Genomic DNA, 16,558 nt, shown 5'->3' with positions numbered 1-16,558 from the left:
TGGGCACTTAGTAAGTAAGCAGTATCCAGCCAAAATTATGTTGCAAGGAATGTGTGGTAATCTGGTGACAAAACAAGAGTGGAGTGGTCAGAGTCTGGTTACCGTCATGGCTGAGGGACTTGACCACAATAACAAGGAAGGGGTGTTACAGGTAGCTTCTCTTACATTCTGCTCCAGGCACCTCTGGTTAGTATGACAGATAGTGCAATTGCAAGGGTGGACTGCGGTGCATCATTGTTGAAGCTGAGGAGTATTTTTTTTTGGAGCAGAAATTCCCTTTTAGACAGTTGTCACCAGAAACAGGCATCCCCATTGGAAAATGTACCCTCTATTCCTGTTCCAGAGTTAACTGTTGGCTTTTCCATTTAGTTCTGTCCTAGTGCAAAATGATTTGGTGTTAGATACATTTTAAGATGTCCCTGGAGCCCTATAAACCTTCTACATAAACCATTTGGGGAAAACCTTCACTTTGTTCTTTTCTGCACTTGATGATGTAGAGTTAATATTCATGCGCCAAAAAACCAGTCATCCACTAGATTCTTAGTTTTGGCAGTTTTATAATGACATCTACATTCTTCCTTTTGTAAAACAGCCAGTAACATTTTGACTTAACTCTTTGTTCCTTGGATCCAAGAGCTGTCATTTCATCATGCTCTGGGACAATATGTTTTAAAGAAAGGAAGAGTGACATTCTCAGAATTGTAACATGGAGAGTGGCCAAAGCTGCAAGCTGATATTTCATAGATAGGTACAAAAAAAAAAAAAAAAAGGTGCAGAACATGATGCGAGGAGGTGTGTGTGTATACATGGGGGGAGGGGGGGGGGGGTAGGAAGAACGTATATGATAAAAGCAATTTCACAAGCATCATTTCAAATTACGCAGCTCCGCATCCACATCTGTATACAGCTCTGTTGAAAAGGACCTACATATTTCATACCATTGTACATTGTAAAAAGCTTTGAGTGAAATAATTTCCATGGCTTTTAATGATATCCTGGTGTCTATTGGTGGAGTTGGGTGCTTTCAAATATTGCATACTATTCTTCTTTTGGTACCTGTGGCCTTGTTATCTTGCCATAACCTTCTACAGAACTTCACTGGAGCTGTGCCTGACCACTACTGCAAACTTCCCTCTTCCAGAGTTATGAACAGCCATGATGAGACACGGCTTTTCAAGTTGTACATCCCACTGGACAAGAACAAAAAGCCACAGAGGTGTGCCCGGTACCAAATTGTCGAAGGATTTCTGCTCAACGCAACAGCACATCAGTGGGAAGAAAAAGGCACTGAATTTTGCAAGGATGGATGGACCTATGACAGAAGTGTATTTTCCTCTACAATTGTTACTGAGGTATGAAACCTGTTTTGTAGCCCGAACATTTAAGATCTGCTTCTTAGAAAGGTATATCTGTATTTTAAGAGGAGGAAGCCTAGGGCAGAATTTGACATAGCAAAGGAAGTGTGAACTAACTTGTTTAGCTTTCTTGTGGTACAACCCATACAGTACAAAGCAGTAAAAGAGGATGATGATGACCACAATTCTATAGTCTACCTCTTTTTAAGGCAGTAGGGTAGCAGAGGTAGAAATCACCATGAGGCCCAATGAATTGGACTGACCCGGCTCTTACAAGGATTAAAGATTTAAGGATACAACTGAATTTCAATGCATGAGTCAGAGAATGACTAAGCTCTCTATGCCCTAATATCAAATGTGAAAAAGCCCACGCCACTCATTTTTAATAACACTTGTGAATACAAATATCTTACATGGTATAACAACATTTAAGAACACAAAAATGTCCTATAGCCAGTAAACACATCATGAAGACACGTCATTTGCAGCAATAAATAATATCTTCAGTCAGGTCTTTGGGCCCTAATGGGGTTGCTAGGTTTGCTACCCCTTTGCTCTCCATTATCCTAAGTTAATATGCGATATTGTGTAAGAATGATGTACGAGGACAATGATGTATTTTTTGTGGTATGGTAGGTATTAGCAATAACAGTCAAGGGATGCTGGTACACATTTTTCATTGTAGCCCAGAGAAATACAGCAAATAGCCATCAATCTAACACATTGTTATCTGACTCTGATTCAATGTAAGGAGGAAGAGTAAAGATTCTGTACAGTATAAGTAAGTGTGACTAATTGGAATAAATGTAGAGGATTACTGGTAATTAAATCTGAAAGAAATTAGTGATTTTAAAAGAACAAGGGTGCCTTGCTGCAAACGGGATAGTAGATGAATTATGATTACTGTGTAGGAAAAATAAACCATGCGAACAGATTAAAGTATAAGATATGGTGTGTGATATGCATAAGTATACAGTATGTTGGTGAAAACCATAATAATCATGTATCGCAGGAAATAATAGAATCATCAAATATAATAAAAAATGAACTCTGTTTATGTGCCTTTTGCAGTAGCCAGAACAATGGATGTCTGGTTTCTGTGAGTTTTTTGTGTTTTGTGGATTGATTTTTGCCTTAATACGTAGATTATTCTTCTGGCAAAGAACTAAGTTCAAAGTACTGTAATCAAAAGCAATCATTTAGAAACTGTTTTTGTTCTCTTAGTGCCCTCTCACGTTTTTCCTGGGCCACTGCGGTGCATTAAAGCATGCATGATAAGGTCAATTATGTTGCGCATTACTATGTGTTGCAATAAGGCAGCTCACCCATGATGAACAGCATAGAAACAGCCCAAACATTGGACCAGACACTTTTTTAATGCAGCACACCACAATGCAGTATGTGGGTTATTGGTGTGCTGCAGTATTGGCGCATTGCTCACTATTGTGTTTGCCACTACTGTTACAGTGAGTGGGATGCCATTCAAAATAATAGCAGTTCAATGCACCAATACATTTTTTTCTGTTTAGTTCCTGTTAAAATACTTGAGACTACTGATTGTATAACATTATAATGAACTTTGTAAAATAACCTTACTTTCTGTTGTGCCAAAGAGTTTTAATTGATCTTCATGAATTTGCTGGTACACACATTTCTGTTTTCTTTTTCAAAGTTTTTTTCCAACTCTCACATTTCACAATATGTGGTGGATGTACAGTATTTTGCTATAAAGAGAAAATCCTCTAAAATACTTTTTTTCTTGCAGTGGAATCTAGTTTGTAACCATAGCTCGCTGAGACAGATAGCACGTTCCATCTACATGACAGGCGTGCTTCTGGGAGCTCTAGTCTTTGGCAGCCTTGCTGACAAGTAAGTAATGTCACATGACAACAAGTATGACACCGCATGCTCATGTAGACTGTGTGGTTATAGTGCCACAAATCACCTTGTTCTATAACCAAGCTCAATAGTGTTAAATCAATTGCTTAAGTTCTGTAGACTCTGATAGTAAAGAAAATTAAAAATATTTTGGCACTGGTTGTGATATAATTTTCATATCAGCCTTTGAACACTATAACAAATAGTTGAACCAAAAGTTCAAGGGAGGACAGTAATTAAAGTTAAATTTAAATTATGCCTAGAATGAAATTGTGCCCTGTATTAGGTTGCTTTATGTAGATGTCCTAACCACTTACTAACTGTAAATTGTATTATGGAAAGAAGTTCAGATAAAGACAATTGTACCTACATATTGGATAAGTAGTCATTCTATGTACTACGCAATTATTTACAAAAACAATATGGCTCATGTAAAGTCTAATGCTGGCTTCACACCTTAGTGTTGCAGTAACACATGATAAATTGTTCATTGCCGTAATGCACAATAAAGTGGAATCAGAGTTGCAATGTTTTCTTGTGATAGTCACCCAAATGCACCATATGAGAAGAACGGGTAAGTGTAACCAAATTACACAGTGGGAGGGATTAAAGGGGCATAGTTAAATAAAACCTGAAAAAAATCTTAAAAAAGAACTTCAAGTGATTTTAAAAATGTAATAAAAAAAATAACAAACATGTTATATTTACTTACAACCCTGATCCTCTTCCCAGGTCCCCCGCCATCACTCCTGCCCCCCCCCCCCCCACCACCACGAGTGCCCCCATAGAAAGCGACTTGTTCCGTTGACACACAGGGGTTGATTTACAAAAGGCAAATAGACTGTGCACGTTGTACAGTGCATTTGCTCTCTGAAGTGCAGTTGCTCCAGAGCTTAGTAAATGAGCAAAAGTTCAGCTGAATTCCATCATCCAATCATGTGCAAGCAAAAAAGCAGTTTTTTATTTTCCTTGCACGTGATTGGGTATTTTTTGCAAATTGAAGTTTTGCCTTATTAACTAAGCTCTTGTGCAACTGCTCTTGCAGAGTTCCACAAAGTGCACAGTCTATTTGCCTTTAGTAAATCAACCCCTATGAGTCCATGCACACTGTAGTAAAAATTGCTGTTTCTACCGGAGTTTTGTGTTTTTCCTGCAGAAGCAGCTCAATGTTACCCTATGTGGTTGATTTACTAAAGACAAATCGACTGTGCACTTTGCCATTGCACTCTGTAAAAGCAGTTGCTTCAGAGCTTAGTAAATGAGCAAATGCTCTGCTGACTTTCATCATCCAACCATGTGCAAGCAAAAATGCTGTTTTTTTTTTTCCTTGCACGTGATTGGGTATTCTTTGTAAAGTGAAGCCTTACCTCATTTACTAAGCTCTGGAGCAATTGCACTTACAGAGTGCAACTTTGCAAAGTCTAGTTGCCTTTAGTAAATCAACCCCACAGAGTGGGGATTGGCCCTAACCACACTCCCTCCTCACTGGCTGTTATTGGCAGCAACAGGAAACAGTGCGAGAGTAGCTGGATTGAGATGGGGCTTAGGTAAGTATAAGGGAGGCTGCACACAGATTTTTTACCATAATGCAGAGAATGGTAAGGTAAATAAACCTTCTGCCTTTGGAACCACTTTCAGTAATAAATTGTATGTAGTGTTCGGGAGTCATATAAATCCCAGCATACAGAGTACAGTGGTCAGGAGTATGATATGTACAACATAGTTCCTATATGTAAGACACCGGGTGCAGGGGTCAGAAGTGCATACAAAGTTCATGTGAATGTAAAATGCACAGCATGCAGGAGTTTGGAGTGAATAACGCATAGAGAGCATGGATCAGACGTACGTAATGCAGAGAAGCTGGGGTCAGGAGTATGTAATGCAGAGTGCAAGTCTCAGGAGTGCCTATAGCATTGAGTTAACAGGCCGAGAGTGTGTAATTTGCAGGATGCAGAGGTCAGGAGTGCATACCATACAGAGTGCAGGGGTCAGGGGAGTGTCAAACACAGGCCAATGTACAGAGTAGAACCAAATTGCAGAGTGCAGTGCAGGGGCCAGGAGTACATGATGCACAGAGTATGGGGTTGACAAGTGCATAACGCACAGAGTTCAAGGGTCAGGCATACATATTGAGAGTAGGGGTCAGGAGTACATAACACACAGAGTACATGGGTCAGGAGAGTGTAACATACAGGCCAGTATACAGAGTACAACCAAAAATGACTTCCTCCTCCTAATAAAAACCCTGCAGGCCCATAACCCCCACAGTACAGCTATCCTCCAACGGCTCCAATTTCCCCTCAGGACAGATTACCCCCCACCCCTCCAGAGCTTTAAACTTCCCATTCATCAAGGACCCCTACTCCTAGAACACCCCTCAGTACAGACTTCCCTCGTACAGACTACCCCCTGAGAACAAAGCCTCACCCAGCCCCTTTCCAGTACAGAATTATTTCCCAGTACAGACTGCCTCCTTCCCCATCAATACAGACCCCATTCCCCAAATTCAATAACCTGTTGCAATAGAGACCTCAGGTGCTGTTTACAGTGAGTTGAAGTCCACCCCTCAGCTGTGCCATGTGTCCATAGAACTGCAGCTGTCTGGCTGACAGAAGTGGCACTGTAGTGCAAATGCCACAGGAATTGTAGTGCCATGAAGAAAACAAAAAAAAATGTTGGCAAATCTCAGGCTTGAGACCCAGGATTGCGGCTGGATGTTGGGCACATGCCCAGAATTTCTTGCACTAGCAACGCCCATGTCCAAGTTTAACTGTGTTGTACATTGGCAGCCCATTGAAAATGCAAGAGTTTCTTTAATGCAATGCGCATTAGTGTGTGGTAACACACCACAATGCACCATACATACAGCTCTAGCCATTTAGGGTTGGATTGGGGAACATTCATAATGTTGTAGGCCTTTATTAACATCCCCTGCACGGCTATCTTTTGGGAAAAAGGCAATTGAGCAAGGTGGATCTTTCTCAGCAAGAGTTAATTGTTATTGTATCCCTGAATGATGGGTTTGTTTCCACAGTGCTCCCTCTCCACTCTTAATAGGAATAAGCCTGCATGTTTGCTTAATACAAACATGCATAATTGTAGAAAGGTCTTATATTACAAAGATCAGTCACTGACTGAATTATGCATGTATCTTGATATTGGTGTATTACAGATAAAATGATTACCATCGAGTGCTTGAATTGCTCAGTAGAAAAATATTAAAATCAACCCTGTAGTTTAGCTAAAGGTGATACTATACCCTTATGAAGTAAACGTTTAATCAATTCTTGTAACAAGCAGATGCTCTATAGACAAGACATAATAATGCCCTCTCTGTATACTGAAACAGTTCACACAGGCCAGAAAGGAAATAATTTGTTCACTATGAATGTCCTGAACTGGAAAAGGGAGAAGACACATTTGTAAATGAGGGGAGACATTTCCATATCTGATGGTTCTAAATCCTTGATTAAAGAGTGACAGTCATCAGATATTAATAACTCTTGGTGACAAAGCTGTCTATTTATTTTAAACATAATCCTATTTTTCAGTACTAATAAAGGGTTTGCCATGATAATGTATTTCTCTAATCCCAGGGTAGGCCGCATGGAGATCCTGACGTGGTCATACTTGCAAATGGGTGTAGCTGGCACTTGTGCTGCATTTCTGCCAACCTTCGATGCCTACTGTGCATTCCGCTTCCTATGTGGTGTGGCTTCCTCTGCTATCTCTGTCAATAGCATCTCTTTAAGTAAGTGCATGCACTTATTACACAGCTTTTGTTCAGAACCATTACACATATGGTAGTTTAGGTTTATAAAGATGTGTTAAGCAAAAATGACCAACAGGCTTGGATGTCTTTAGCATACATGGGTATCACTTACCCTACGCTAAATATGTACCCAGGTCTCCCATAACAGTACAGAGGCTGCCAGTCATGTAAGCTCAGTCACACACACACTGACAATGCAGGCTCAGTCTAGGGGATGACTTTTCAGTATTTATTGCTGAAGCACAGCAACGGGGGAGGGGTTTAGGGTCAAAGGATACTCCATACTGATTAGTAGCAACAATAGGAGGAAAATCTTCTCTCTAATACTTCCAATAGCGGCTTTTCTGAACGTAACAAGGAATGGCCAGTATATCTACAACCCTACAGTAGCAGTCCATATAGCAATCTCTGGCACTCAGTTGCCTCCTGGTACTTGAACAACTAGTAGTCCACAGTAAGGTCTTTACTCACAGCAGCCCCGGACTGGGACAAAAAATAGGCCCGGGCATTTTAGACTGAGCAGCTCGGGGGGGGGGGGGGCAGCGGAGCTTCATGGGGGCGGTTGATGATGGGATGTGGGGTTGCACCTCTGGACCCCTTTACATTACATGGCGCCCTGCACCTATGGACCCCTTTACAATACACAGCACCCTGAACCTCTGGATCCCTTTACATTACACAGCACCCTGAACCTCCAGTTCTGGACCCCCTGCATGTTACACAGACCCCCCTACGGTGCAGACTCCCTCCGTACAATACAGAACCCCCCCCCTACATTACAGACCCTCCTACAATACAGACCCCCCTACAATACAGAACCCCCCTACAATACAGAACCCCCCTACATTACAGACACCCCCTACATTACAGACCCCCTCCTACATTACAGCCCCCCCTACAATACAGAACCCCCTACACTACAGAACCCCCCTACATTACAGAACCCCCCTACAATACAGACCACCCTACACTACAGAACCCTCTACAATAGAGAACCCCCTACATTACAGACCCCCCTACACTACAGAACGCCCCTTACAATACAGACCCCCCTACATTACAGACCCCCCTACATTACAGACCCCCCTACAATACAGAACCCCCTAAAAAACAGAACCCCCCTACATTACAAACTCCCCCTACATTACAGAACCCCCCTACATTACAGAACCCCCTACAATACACAACTCCACTACAATACAGAACCCCCCTTCATTACAGACCCCCTACACTACAGAACGCACCATACAATACAGACCCCCCTACAATACAGAACCCCCTACATTACAGACCCCGCTACACTACAGAACCCCCCTACATTACAGACCCCCCCTACACTACAGAACCCCCTGCAATACAGAACCCCCCTACAATACAGACCCCCTACAATACAGACCCCCCTACATTACAGACCCCCCTATACAACAGAACCCCCCTACATTACATACTCCCCCCTACATTACAGAACCCCCCCTACAATACAGAACCCCCCTACATTACAGACCCCCTACACTACAGAACGCCCCCTACAATACAGACCCCCCTACAATACAGAACTCCCCCTACATTACAGACCCCATACACTACAGAACCCCCTACAATACAGAACCCCCTACATTACAGACCCCCCTACACTACAGAACCCCTACAATACAGACCCCCTACATTACAGACCCCCACACTACAGAACGCCCCCTACAATACAGACCCCCCTACAATACAGAACTCCCCCTACATTACGGACCCCCTACACTACAGAACCCCCTACATTACAGACTCCCCCCTACAATACAGAACACCCCCTACATTACAGACTCCCTACAATACAGACCCCCCTACATTACAGAACCCCTACATTACAGACCCCCTACAATACAGAACCCCCCTATATTATAGACCCCCTACACTACGGAACCCCCCCTACATTACACACCCCCCTACACTACAGAGCCCCCCTACCTTATAGACCCCCCTACACTACAGAACCCCCCTACATTACAGAACCCCCCTACACTACAGAACCCCCCTACATTACAGAACCCCCCTACAATACAGACCCCCCTACATTACAGAACCCCCCTACATTACAGACCCCCCTACACTACTGAACCCCCCCCCTACATTACAGACCCCCTACACTACAGAACCCCCGCTACACTACAGAACCCCCCCTACAATACAGAACCCCCCTACATTACAGACCCCCCTACACTACAGAACCCCCTACACTACAGAGCCCCCTACAATACAGAGTCCCCCTACATTACAGACCCCCCTACACTACAGAACCCCCCTACAATACAGACCACCCTACACTACAGAACCCCCCTACAATACAGACCCCCCTACAATACAGACCCCCCTATACTACAGAACCCCCTACAATACAGAACCCCCCTACAATACAGACCCCCCTACATTACAGACCCCCCTACAATACAGAACCCCTTACATTACAAGCCCCCCTACACTACAGAACCCCCCCTACATTATAGACCCCCCTACACTACAGAACCCCCCCTACATTACAGACCCCCCTACACTACAGAACCCCCCTACATTATAGACCCCCTACACTACAGAACCCCCCCTACATTACAGACCCCCCTACACTACAGAACCCCCCTACAATACAGAACCCCCCGCTACATTACAGAACCCCCCTACATTACAGACCCCCTTATACTACAGAACCCCCCCTACATTACAGACCCCCCTACACTACAGAACCCCCCTACAATACAGAACCCCCCTACATTACAGACCCCCCTACACTACAGAACCCCCTACACTACAGAGCCCCCTTACAATACAGAATCCCCCTACAATACAGAATCCCCCTACATTACAGACCCCCCTACACTACAGAACCCCCCTACAATACAGACCACCTACATTACAGACCCCCCCACACTACAGAATGCCCTACAATACAGAACCCCCTACAATACAGAACCCCCCTACATTACAGACCTCCCCTTCAGACCCATAATGTACCTGAGTCTCAGGTCCTGAGATCAGCACAGGACTGCATGTCGAGTCCCCCCCCGTGTAGACATAAAGGAGGAGGGGTATGGGAAGGCGTCTTCACTCTGCTCGGCTGTGGGAGACAGCCGAACTGAGACTGATCAGAGCCACTTCCACCGTGCCAGAGAGAAGGGGAATCGTTGTGGGTTCTGCCCCCCGTGTGCTTACGTGTGTCACTCAAGTGCGGCTCCGAAGGCTAGCACACACCCACCCCCCACTGCAAAGAGCAACTACAGCTCTCAAAGAGCCTGTCACTGGCGGCCCGCCCCCCACTTAGTACACCACTGGCGGAACATCAGCGGCCGGTGTTAGTACACCGGTCCTGCATGTCAGAACCCGCGGCCGACTCTGCATGTGCCCGGTGGGCCGGGGGCCGCTGGGCTGCATGTATATGCAGCCCAGCGGCCACCGGCCCACCGGGCAAATGCCCAGTCTGCCCTATGGCCAGTCCGGGCCTGACTCACAGTGTCTCAAGAGCTGTGTGCCACCCAGCATCCATAGGTAGATCCTCAGTGAGTAAGATAACAAGAATCTTCTCCAGACCAGGACTTAAAGACAGTGTCCCCCAGCAAGTATATTCCTTTAGCAATCTGTTTCCAGGCCCTCAAGTTCAAACTGCAGTCTCTTGCCCCATGTTTCTTCTGCTAGGGACAGCAGCCCCAGGAGGACTGGAACCCTCCTCGATGAGGAAAGAACACTCTAGATAGGCTTCCTAAACATTTTCACCTCTCCAGCCACCTTCTGGTTGCCTCCTTCCAGAAACTGAGTTAGGGCATAATGAATATGCACACTGATAATTTGGATCTCCGATGCCCTATACTTTGCAAACTTCTTTCAGAGGAAGGTGAAAAGAATCAAATTCTAAGTTCAGGAAACCCTTAATGGAAGAAAACAATCAGTTACTGCTCCACTCACTACAATAGAGCCAAAAACTAAATTTAACCTAGCAGAATAACTAGAGGAGGATGCTACACATGAATTCACCAGTTGCTCAATCTACTTGAATAAAAAGTCATTTCTAATTATCTAAGAGCTTTAATGTATATTAAAGCTAAACTCCAAAACATTATTAAACACATTACAACTGCTGCTTTACAGAGGATTAAAGGAGGCTGATATCAGGACAGGTACATGTAGTTATGCCAGCTAAATGTAAACATGCTTTGAATGCTTGTTCCATTAATTTCTCTGCCATAATTCCCAACCCTGTTCCTGTTCGCATAAGAGTTTTTGTCCATCGTTTGCATTCTTCATTACCCCTTTTGGCCTCCTTTATATGAGACAACCACCTCACAATGGCCACAGCATGTGTACAGAACCAGGAATACATATCTCACCAATAGCTATCCAGAGATTTATAAGAAACTTCAGAAACTACCAAAAACTGATATAATTTTAAGTGGACCAACCCTTTAAATGGTAGTTTTCTATACATCCCCTGAAAAAAAACTGCTCAAATAAATTGTGGGATGTGAAATATGTCCTCCAATGTTCTAGGACTGTGAGTGGACTAACTCGTCTAATTTTTCCCCAAGTACTAGAATGGATGCCCAAAGATGGCCGCACACTGGCTGGAAACTTCTTTGGTTTCTCATACTCTTTTGGACAATTGGTTCTGTCTGCTATTGCGTACAAGATCAGAGACTGGAGATTGCTTCAGTTTGCTGTCTCAGCTCCATTTTGTATCTTCTTCATCTATTCCTGGTAAGACCTCACTTGTTATCTTTACCGGATTGAAAACTGGCAGATAATGTTCACAGTAAATTAAAGTATTATACTACCCACCACAATCTCCATATTTTCCATTTAGGTGGTTACCAGAATCTGCACGATGGCTAATTCTCCGGGATGAGCCAGAAAAAGCTTTGAATCACCTTCGAAAAGTTGCCATTGTTAATGGGAAAAAAAAGGAAGGTGAAAAATTAACTGTACAGGTAAGTAAAGTAGGTACTTTAGTTAACAGGAAAATCTGGATACTAGATACTTACGGAACTGAATCCTGACCAAGGACATGAATGGATTGTCTAACATCAAGTTCCATTAATGGGCAGGCTCTATGCTATCTGTTTCTCTACAATAAGTAGCTGTAATAATAATAATCACCATGATAATGATAACAGTAGTATAAACTGTATTGCAGCTTGTCAGCTTCTGTCATTGTGAAAATAGGATATCTTTATAGTCTAGAAGTCGGTCCACTTACCTTGGCATGATAATCTACCATCAAAGGGTAAATGTTGATCCACTTGTATGCTTAGACATTCTAGACATTGTTTTCAGCCAATCTTCATAATCAATGCACTTGTTCTTCTGATAGATACTGTGCTCTGAGATGCAGAAAGACATCCTGATAATAAGGACATCAAACTCAGTGTTTGACCTTGTCCGTACTCCGACTATGAGGCGCATGTCCCTGAGTCTCATTATAGTTTGGTAAGTCTTACATGTATGCAAGCTTTTTACATTGGGTAAAATCAAAAGTGCAGTAACCTTAAGAAACCAAGCATGAAATATTTTCATTGATCTGATTGATCTTGTGCAACATTGCTATTTGCATTCTGTTATTAAATAAGAACAAGGAGAGCTAATTAGACAGTGTGTACAGGAAACAGGACAGCTTTACATGTCTGACATGATCAAAATTAAAGTGATACTAAAAGTAAACATTTTATTTAAAAAAATGAACAAACATGTTTTACTTACCTGCTTTGTTTAACCTCCCTGGCGGTATGATTAGTTCTGATTTTAGGTGCTGAAAGCGGTACAATTATTTTGCATGGAAATTTGGCGTTTTATATTGTAGGCCTGCAATTCTTAGGAATAACTCTCTTAAATCTGTTCAAACCAGAGTCTAGCAGACATCCCGGGTATGATAAAGTTTATAATATAATAAATAATGATAATAAATAATAATAAAAATGATTCAATAATGTAATCAAATCCAAAAACACTGAAATTTGCTCATTTGCAGAATTGTCGCTGTCATTAGATTTAGTGTTTGATGACGAATTTCCCCACAAATCGCTATCGCTCAATTCTGCATGTGATTATAATTTATTATCACTGTTTTCTAGTTGGTCTAAAATCACTTTTGACATAAAGGGACACTTTTTGGTTGCTATGGACAATTTCCAAATTCCAGGCAGAAAAAACAGTATTTATAATATAAAAGTGCATGCAGGGCACTGGACAGACTACTGGGGACAAAGGGGGTGTGTAATTTTTTTATACAGTACTGTAATCTCTAAGATTACAGTACTGTGTGTGTTTTGTGTGTTTTTACTTTTTTGAATTTGGCGCCGATCTCCTCTCCCATGCGCCGTAACGTCGCAGGGAACGGAGCTCGGCAGCACTCAAGCACTGTGTGAATCGACCGGAGGACAGCTCGATCACACAGCGCGGAGGACATCGCTGGATCCAGGGGACAAGGTAAGTAACTCTCCCTGTATCCAGCGATGCGATCCCGAGTCTGGCTCGGGGTTACCGCCAGAGAGGTTAATAACTTTCCACAGAGCAGCCCTCTCCTCTTCTTGGGTCTCCCACTGGTGCTCCTGACTCCTCCCCCGTGCTGAGTATTCAATCACCCCAGACCCCTGTTTCATGTGTCCATAAGATACACAGGGTGGGGCCCGGCCCTGCTCCATGCTCACCCTCCGTGAGTGACAGCAGTGGCAGTCAATGGCTCACACTTCTATCTCTGAGTCAATGAGGAGTCAGAGAGCCAGGAGAGCATCTGCTCTCATGCACATTGATGGATTGAAATCGGGCTCAGGTAAATATAACTGGGGGGGCAGCAAACTAAGGTTTTTTTTACCTTTATGCATAGAATGCATGAAGGTAAAACTCCTTCAGCCTGTAGGATCACTGTAATTTTTTTGCAGTTATTGAGCAGATAAAACCAAGCACTTACAAAATGGTGCATTTAACAGGCCAAAAGGGAGAAAATAAGAGATGTTCATTGTTGGGGTTTACATACAGTTTAATCTAGTGTGCATTATTTCCTCCACCCTCCCTTTTACACATACCAAAAAAAAAATATATTTGAAAAGTAAAAACTTTTTTTTTCTTGCTAAACCCTAGCCTAGGGTGACATAACGGCACAGACAACACGGCATGTATGTGCATGTGAGAGATCTTGGAAACTGCCTCCTGGGATGGTGGTGTCACACATCACTCCATTTGCGATATGACTGATGTCATATATTGCGATATGACATGATATACGAGGCTCTCTACACGCAGGGGTACCTTTTACAGTGCATGCATTTATCAAAGCCCATGAACAGACAGGGCTGCATTCTTGTGAAAGTCAAACATTATTGCAGAACACTGGCTTATAGATGAGCCATTCACTGTAAAAGTGCTGTCCCATGTCACTACACACCTTCCTCTTGTTGTATGTTTCATTTAGGAGGGACACTGCTGAGCCTGTGTCCTCTCTACCAGTCCAGCGTACCTTTGCCCCTCACTCCCAATGGAAGTATGGGGTCCCACAGAGCACCTAGCGTGGACCTTATGCATGCTCTTACATAACTCCCCCACTCTCCTGTACATGGGGTCTCCATACCAGGTGTGTGGTCCCAGCAAAGGAGCCCTGTGATGGGAGTCACTTTGGGCGGGGGGTTTGTGGAACCCAGTTTACCCTAGAGAGCTCTGGAAACTCCTTGTCCAGATCCTCCAGCCCCTAGTATGTTTAAGTGACCCTGTTTCTATTAGGGGCACATGGTGACCGAGAATCCCAGTCGGGTCTGCACTTACCAGACTCACCATACAATCACACCGGACTCAGCATTTCTTGTTACCCCTGTTATCCAGAGTCTTATATGTGTGGTTTGTGTTGAAAGAATGAAGGGGCTCTTTCACTTGGGACAATAATATTTCTGAACAATATCCCTCAATAAATATATGAAGATAAATTCCTCCTTTCCAACTGCTGGGATACTGTCTGAGCTTGGTCTCATAGACTGTTGTATACTTTTTACTAGATTGTTTGAGATGTGTCTGTATCCCATTGTTTTATTGTTTCTGTCTCCCTTGGGAGAAAAGTATTATGGGATGTATATTCTTATGTGGATTGACTTACATGTTAATGAAACCCTGTCAGCTATTAGATGCTAGAGGGGAGGGGGGAGGGGATTTCTCTAGCAGCCACTCCTAAAGACGGTCTCCTGTTGGAAAGTTGAGTACACCTTGAGGCTTATTCACTTCCTATATCAAAACCCACACTTGTAGGCAATCTGCCTACAGGCAGAGTAGGAACCAGCCTATGGGCCCCATGCCATTTAAGGGCCCTCTGACAACATATCAAAATAATATTGATTTGATCTGGAAAAAAACTACAATAAAGCTTTCCTAAATGTGTTCACAAAAGATTTAAAAAAATTAATCAACTCAAAGAAACAAAAACTTTATATAAAAGACTCTATAAAGAAAATACTGTATTCCTGTAATGTACCCAACAACGTTAAGTATATAAACTATAGACATCAGGTTCACAGTTTGGGGTTTATTTACTAAATCTGGAGAGTGCAACATCTGGCTCACTTCTGCATAGAAACCAATTAGCTCCAGGTTTTATTACAAAGCTTAACCTCCCTGGTGGTATGATTAGTTCTGGTTTTAGGTGCTGAAAGCGGTACAATTATTTTGCATGGAAATTTGGCGTTTTATATTGTAGTCCTGTAATTCTTAGGAATAACTCTCTTAAATCTGTTCAAACCAGAGTCTAGCAAACATCCCGGGTATGATAAATTTATAATATAATAAATGATAATAAAAATTATTCAATAATGTAATCAAATCCAAAAACACAGAAATTTGATCATTTGCAGAATTGTCGTCATTAGATTTAGTTGTGATGACGAATTTCCCCACAAATCGCTATCGCTCAATTCTGCAAGTGATTCTAATTTATTATCGCTGTTTTCTAGTTGGTCCAAAAGCACTTTTGACATAAAGGGACATTTCTGGTTGCTATGGACAATCTCCAAATTCCAGGCAGAAAAAACAGTATTTATAATATAAAATTGTATGCAGGGTACTGCACAGACCACTAGGGACAAAGGGGGTGTGTAATTTTTTTATACAGTACTGTAATCTGTAAGATTACAGTACTGTGTGTGTTTTTACTTTTTTGAATTTGGCACCGATCTCCGCTCCCGTGCACCGTAACGTCGCAGGGAGCGGAGCTCGGCGGCACTCGGGCACTGTGTGAATCGAGCGGAGGACAGCTCGATCACACAGCGCGGAGGACATCGCTGTATCCAAGGGACAAGGTAAGTAACTTTTCTCTGTGTCCTCCCTGTATCCAGCGATGCGATCCCGAGTCTGGCTCAGGGGTTACCGCTTATGGTACTGAAATCCCAGCCCGAGCCAGACTCTGGATTACCGCTAGGGAGGATAATTGAGCAACTTGAGGAAGAAAGATGATTGCTTTCTATGCAGAAGTGAGCCTGATTTTGCACTCTTCAGCTTTAGTAAATAAATCCCCTTGTCTTTTACAGGCTGGGTTCACACTGTGACCAAT

General features: G+C 42.9%; 1 protein-coding gene across 1 annotated transcript in view; it reads left to right on the top strand.

Moving 5' to 3' along the window:
- Positions 1-977: 977 nt before the first annotated feature.
- LOC143935105 (solute carrier family 22 member 20-like) overlaps positions 978-16,558 on the top strand; it is a 31,029-nt gene continuing 15,448 nt past the window's right edge. Inside the window, exons 1-6 of the mRNA XM_077458739.1 lie at positions 978-1,352; positions 3,121-3,224; positions 6,830-6,984; positions 11,568-11,736; positions 11,843-11,966; positions 12,350-12,465. Of these exons, the coding sequence (XP_077314865.1) occupies positions 978-1,352; positions 3,121-3,224; positions 6,830-6,984; positions 11,568-11,736; positions 11,843-11,966; positions 12,350-12,465 (1,043 nt within the window). The remainder of the gene's footprint in view (positions 1,353-3,120; positions 3,225-6,829; positions 6,985-11,567; positions 11,737-11,842; positions 11,967-12,349; positions 12,466-16,558) is intronic.

This window comes from Lithobates pipiens, unplaced genomic scaffold (genome assembly GCF_037356315.1).
Source record: "Lithobates pipiens isolate NorthernLeopardFrog02 unplaced genomic scaffold, aLitPip1_a1.2 Scaffold_10, whole genome shotgun sequence".
Classification (NCBI taxonomy): Eukaryota; Metazoa; Chordata; class Amphibia; order Anura; family Ranidae; genus Lithobates; species Lithobates pipiens.
This window is presented reverse-complemented; position numbering and strand designations above follow the sequence as displayed.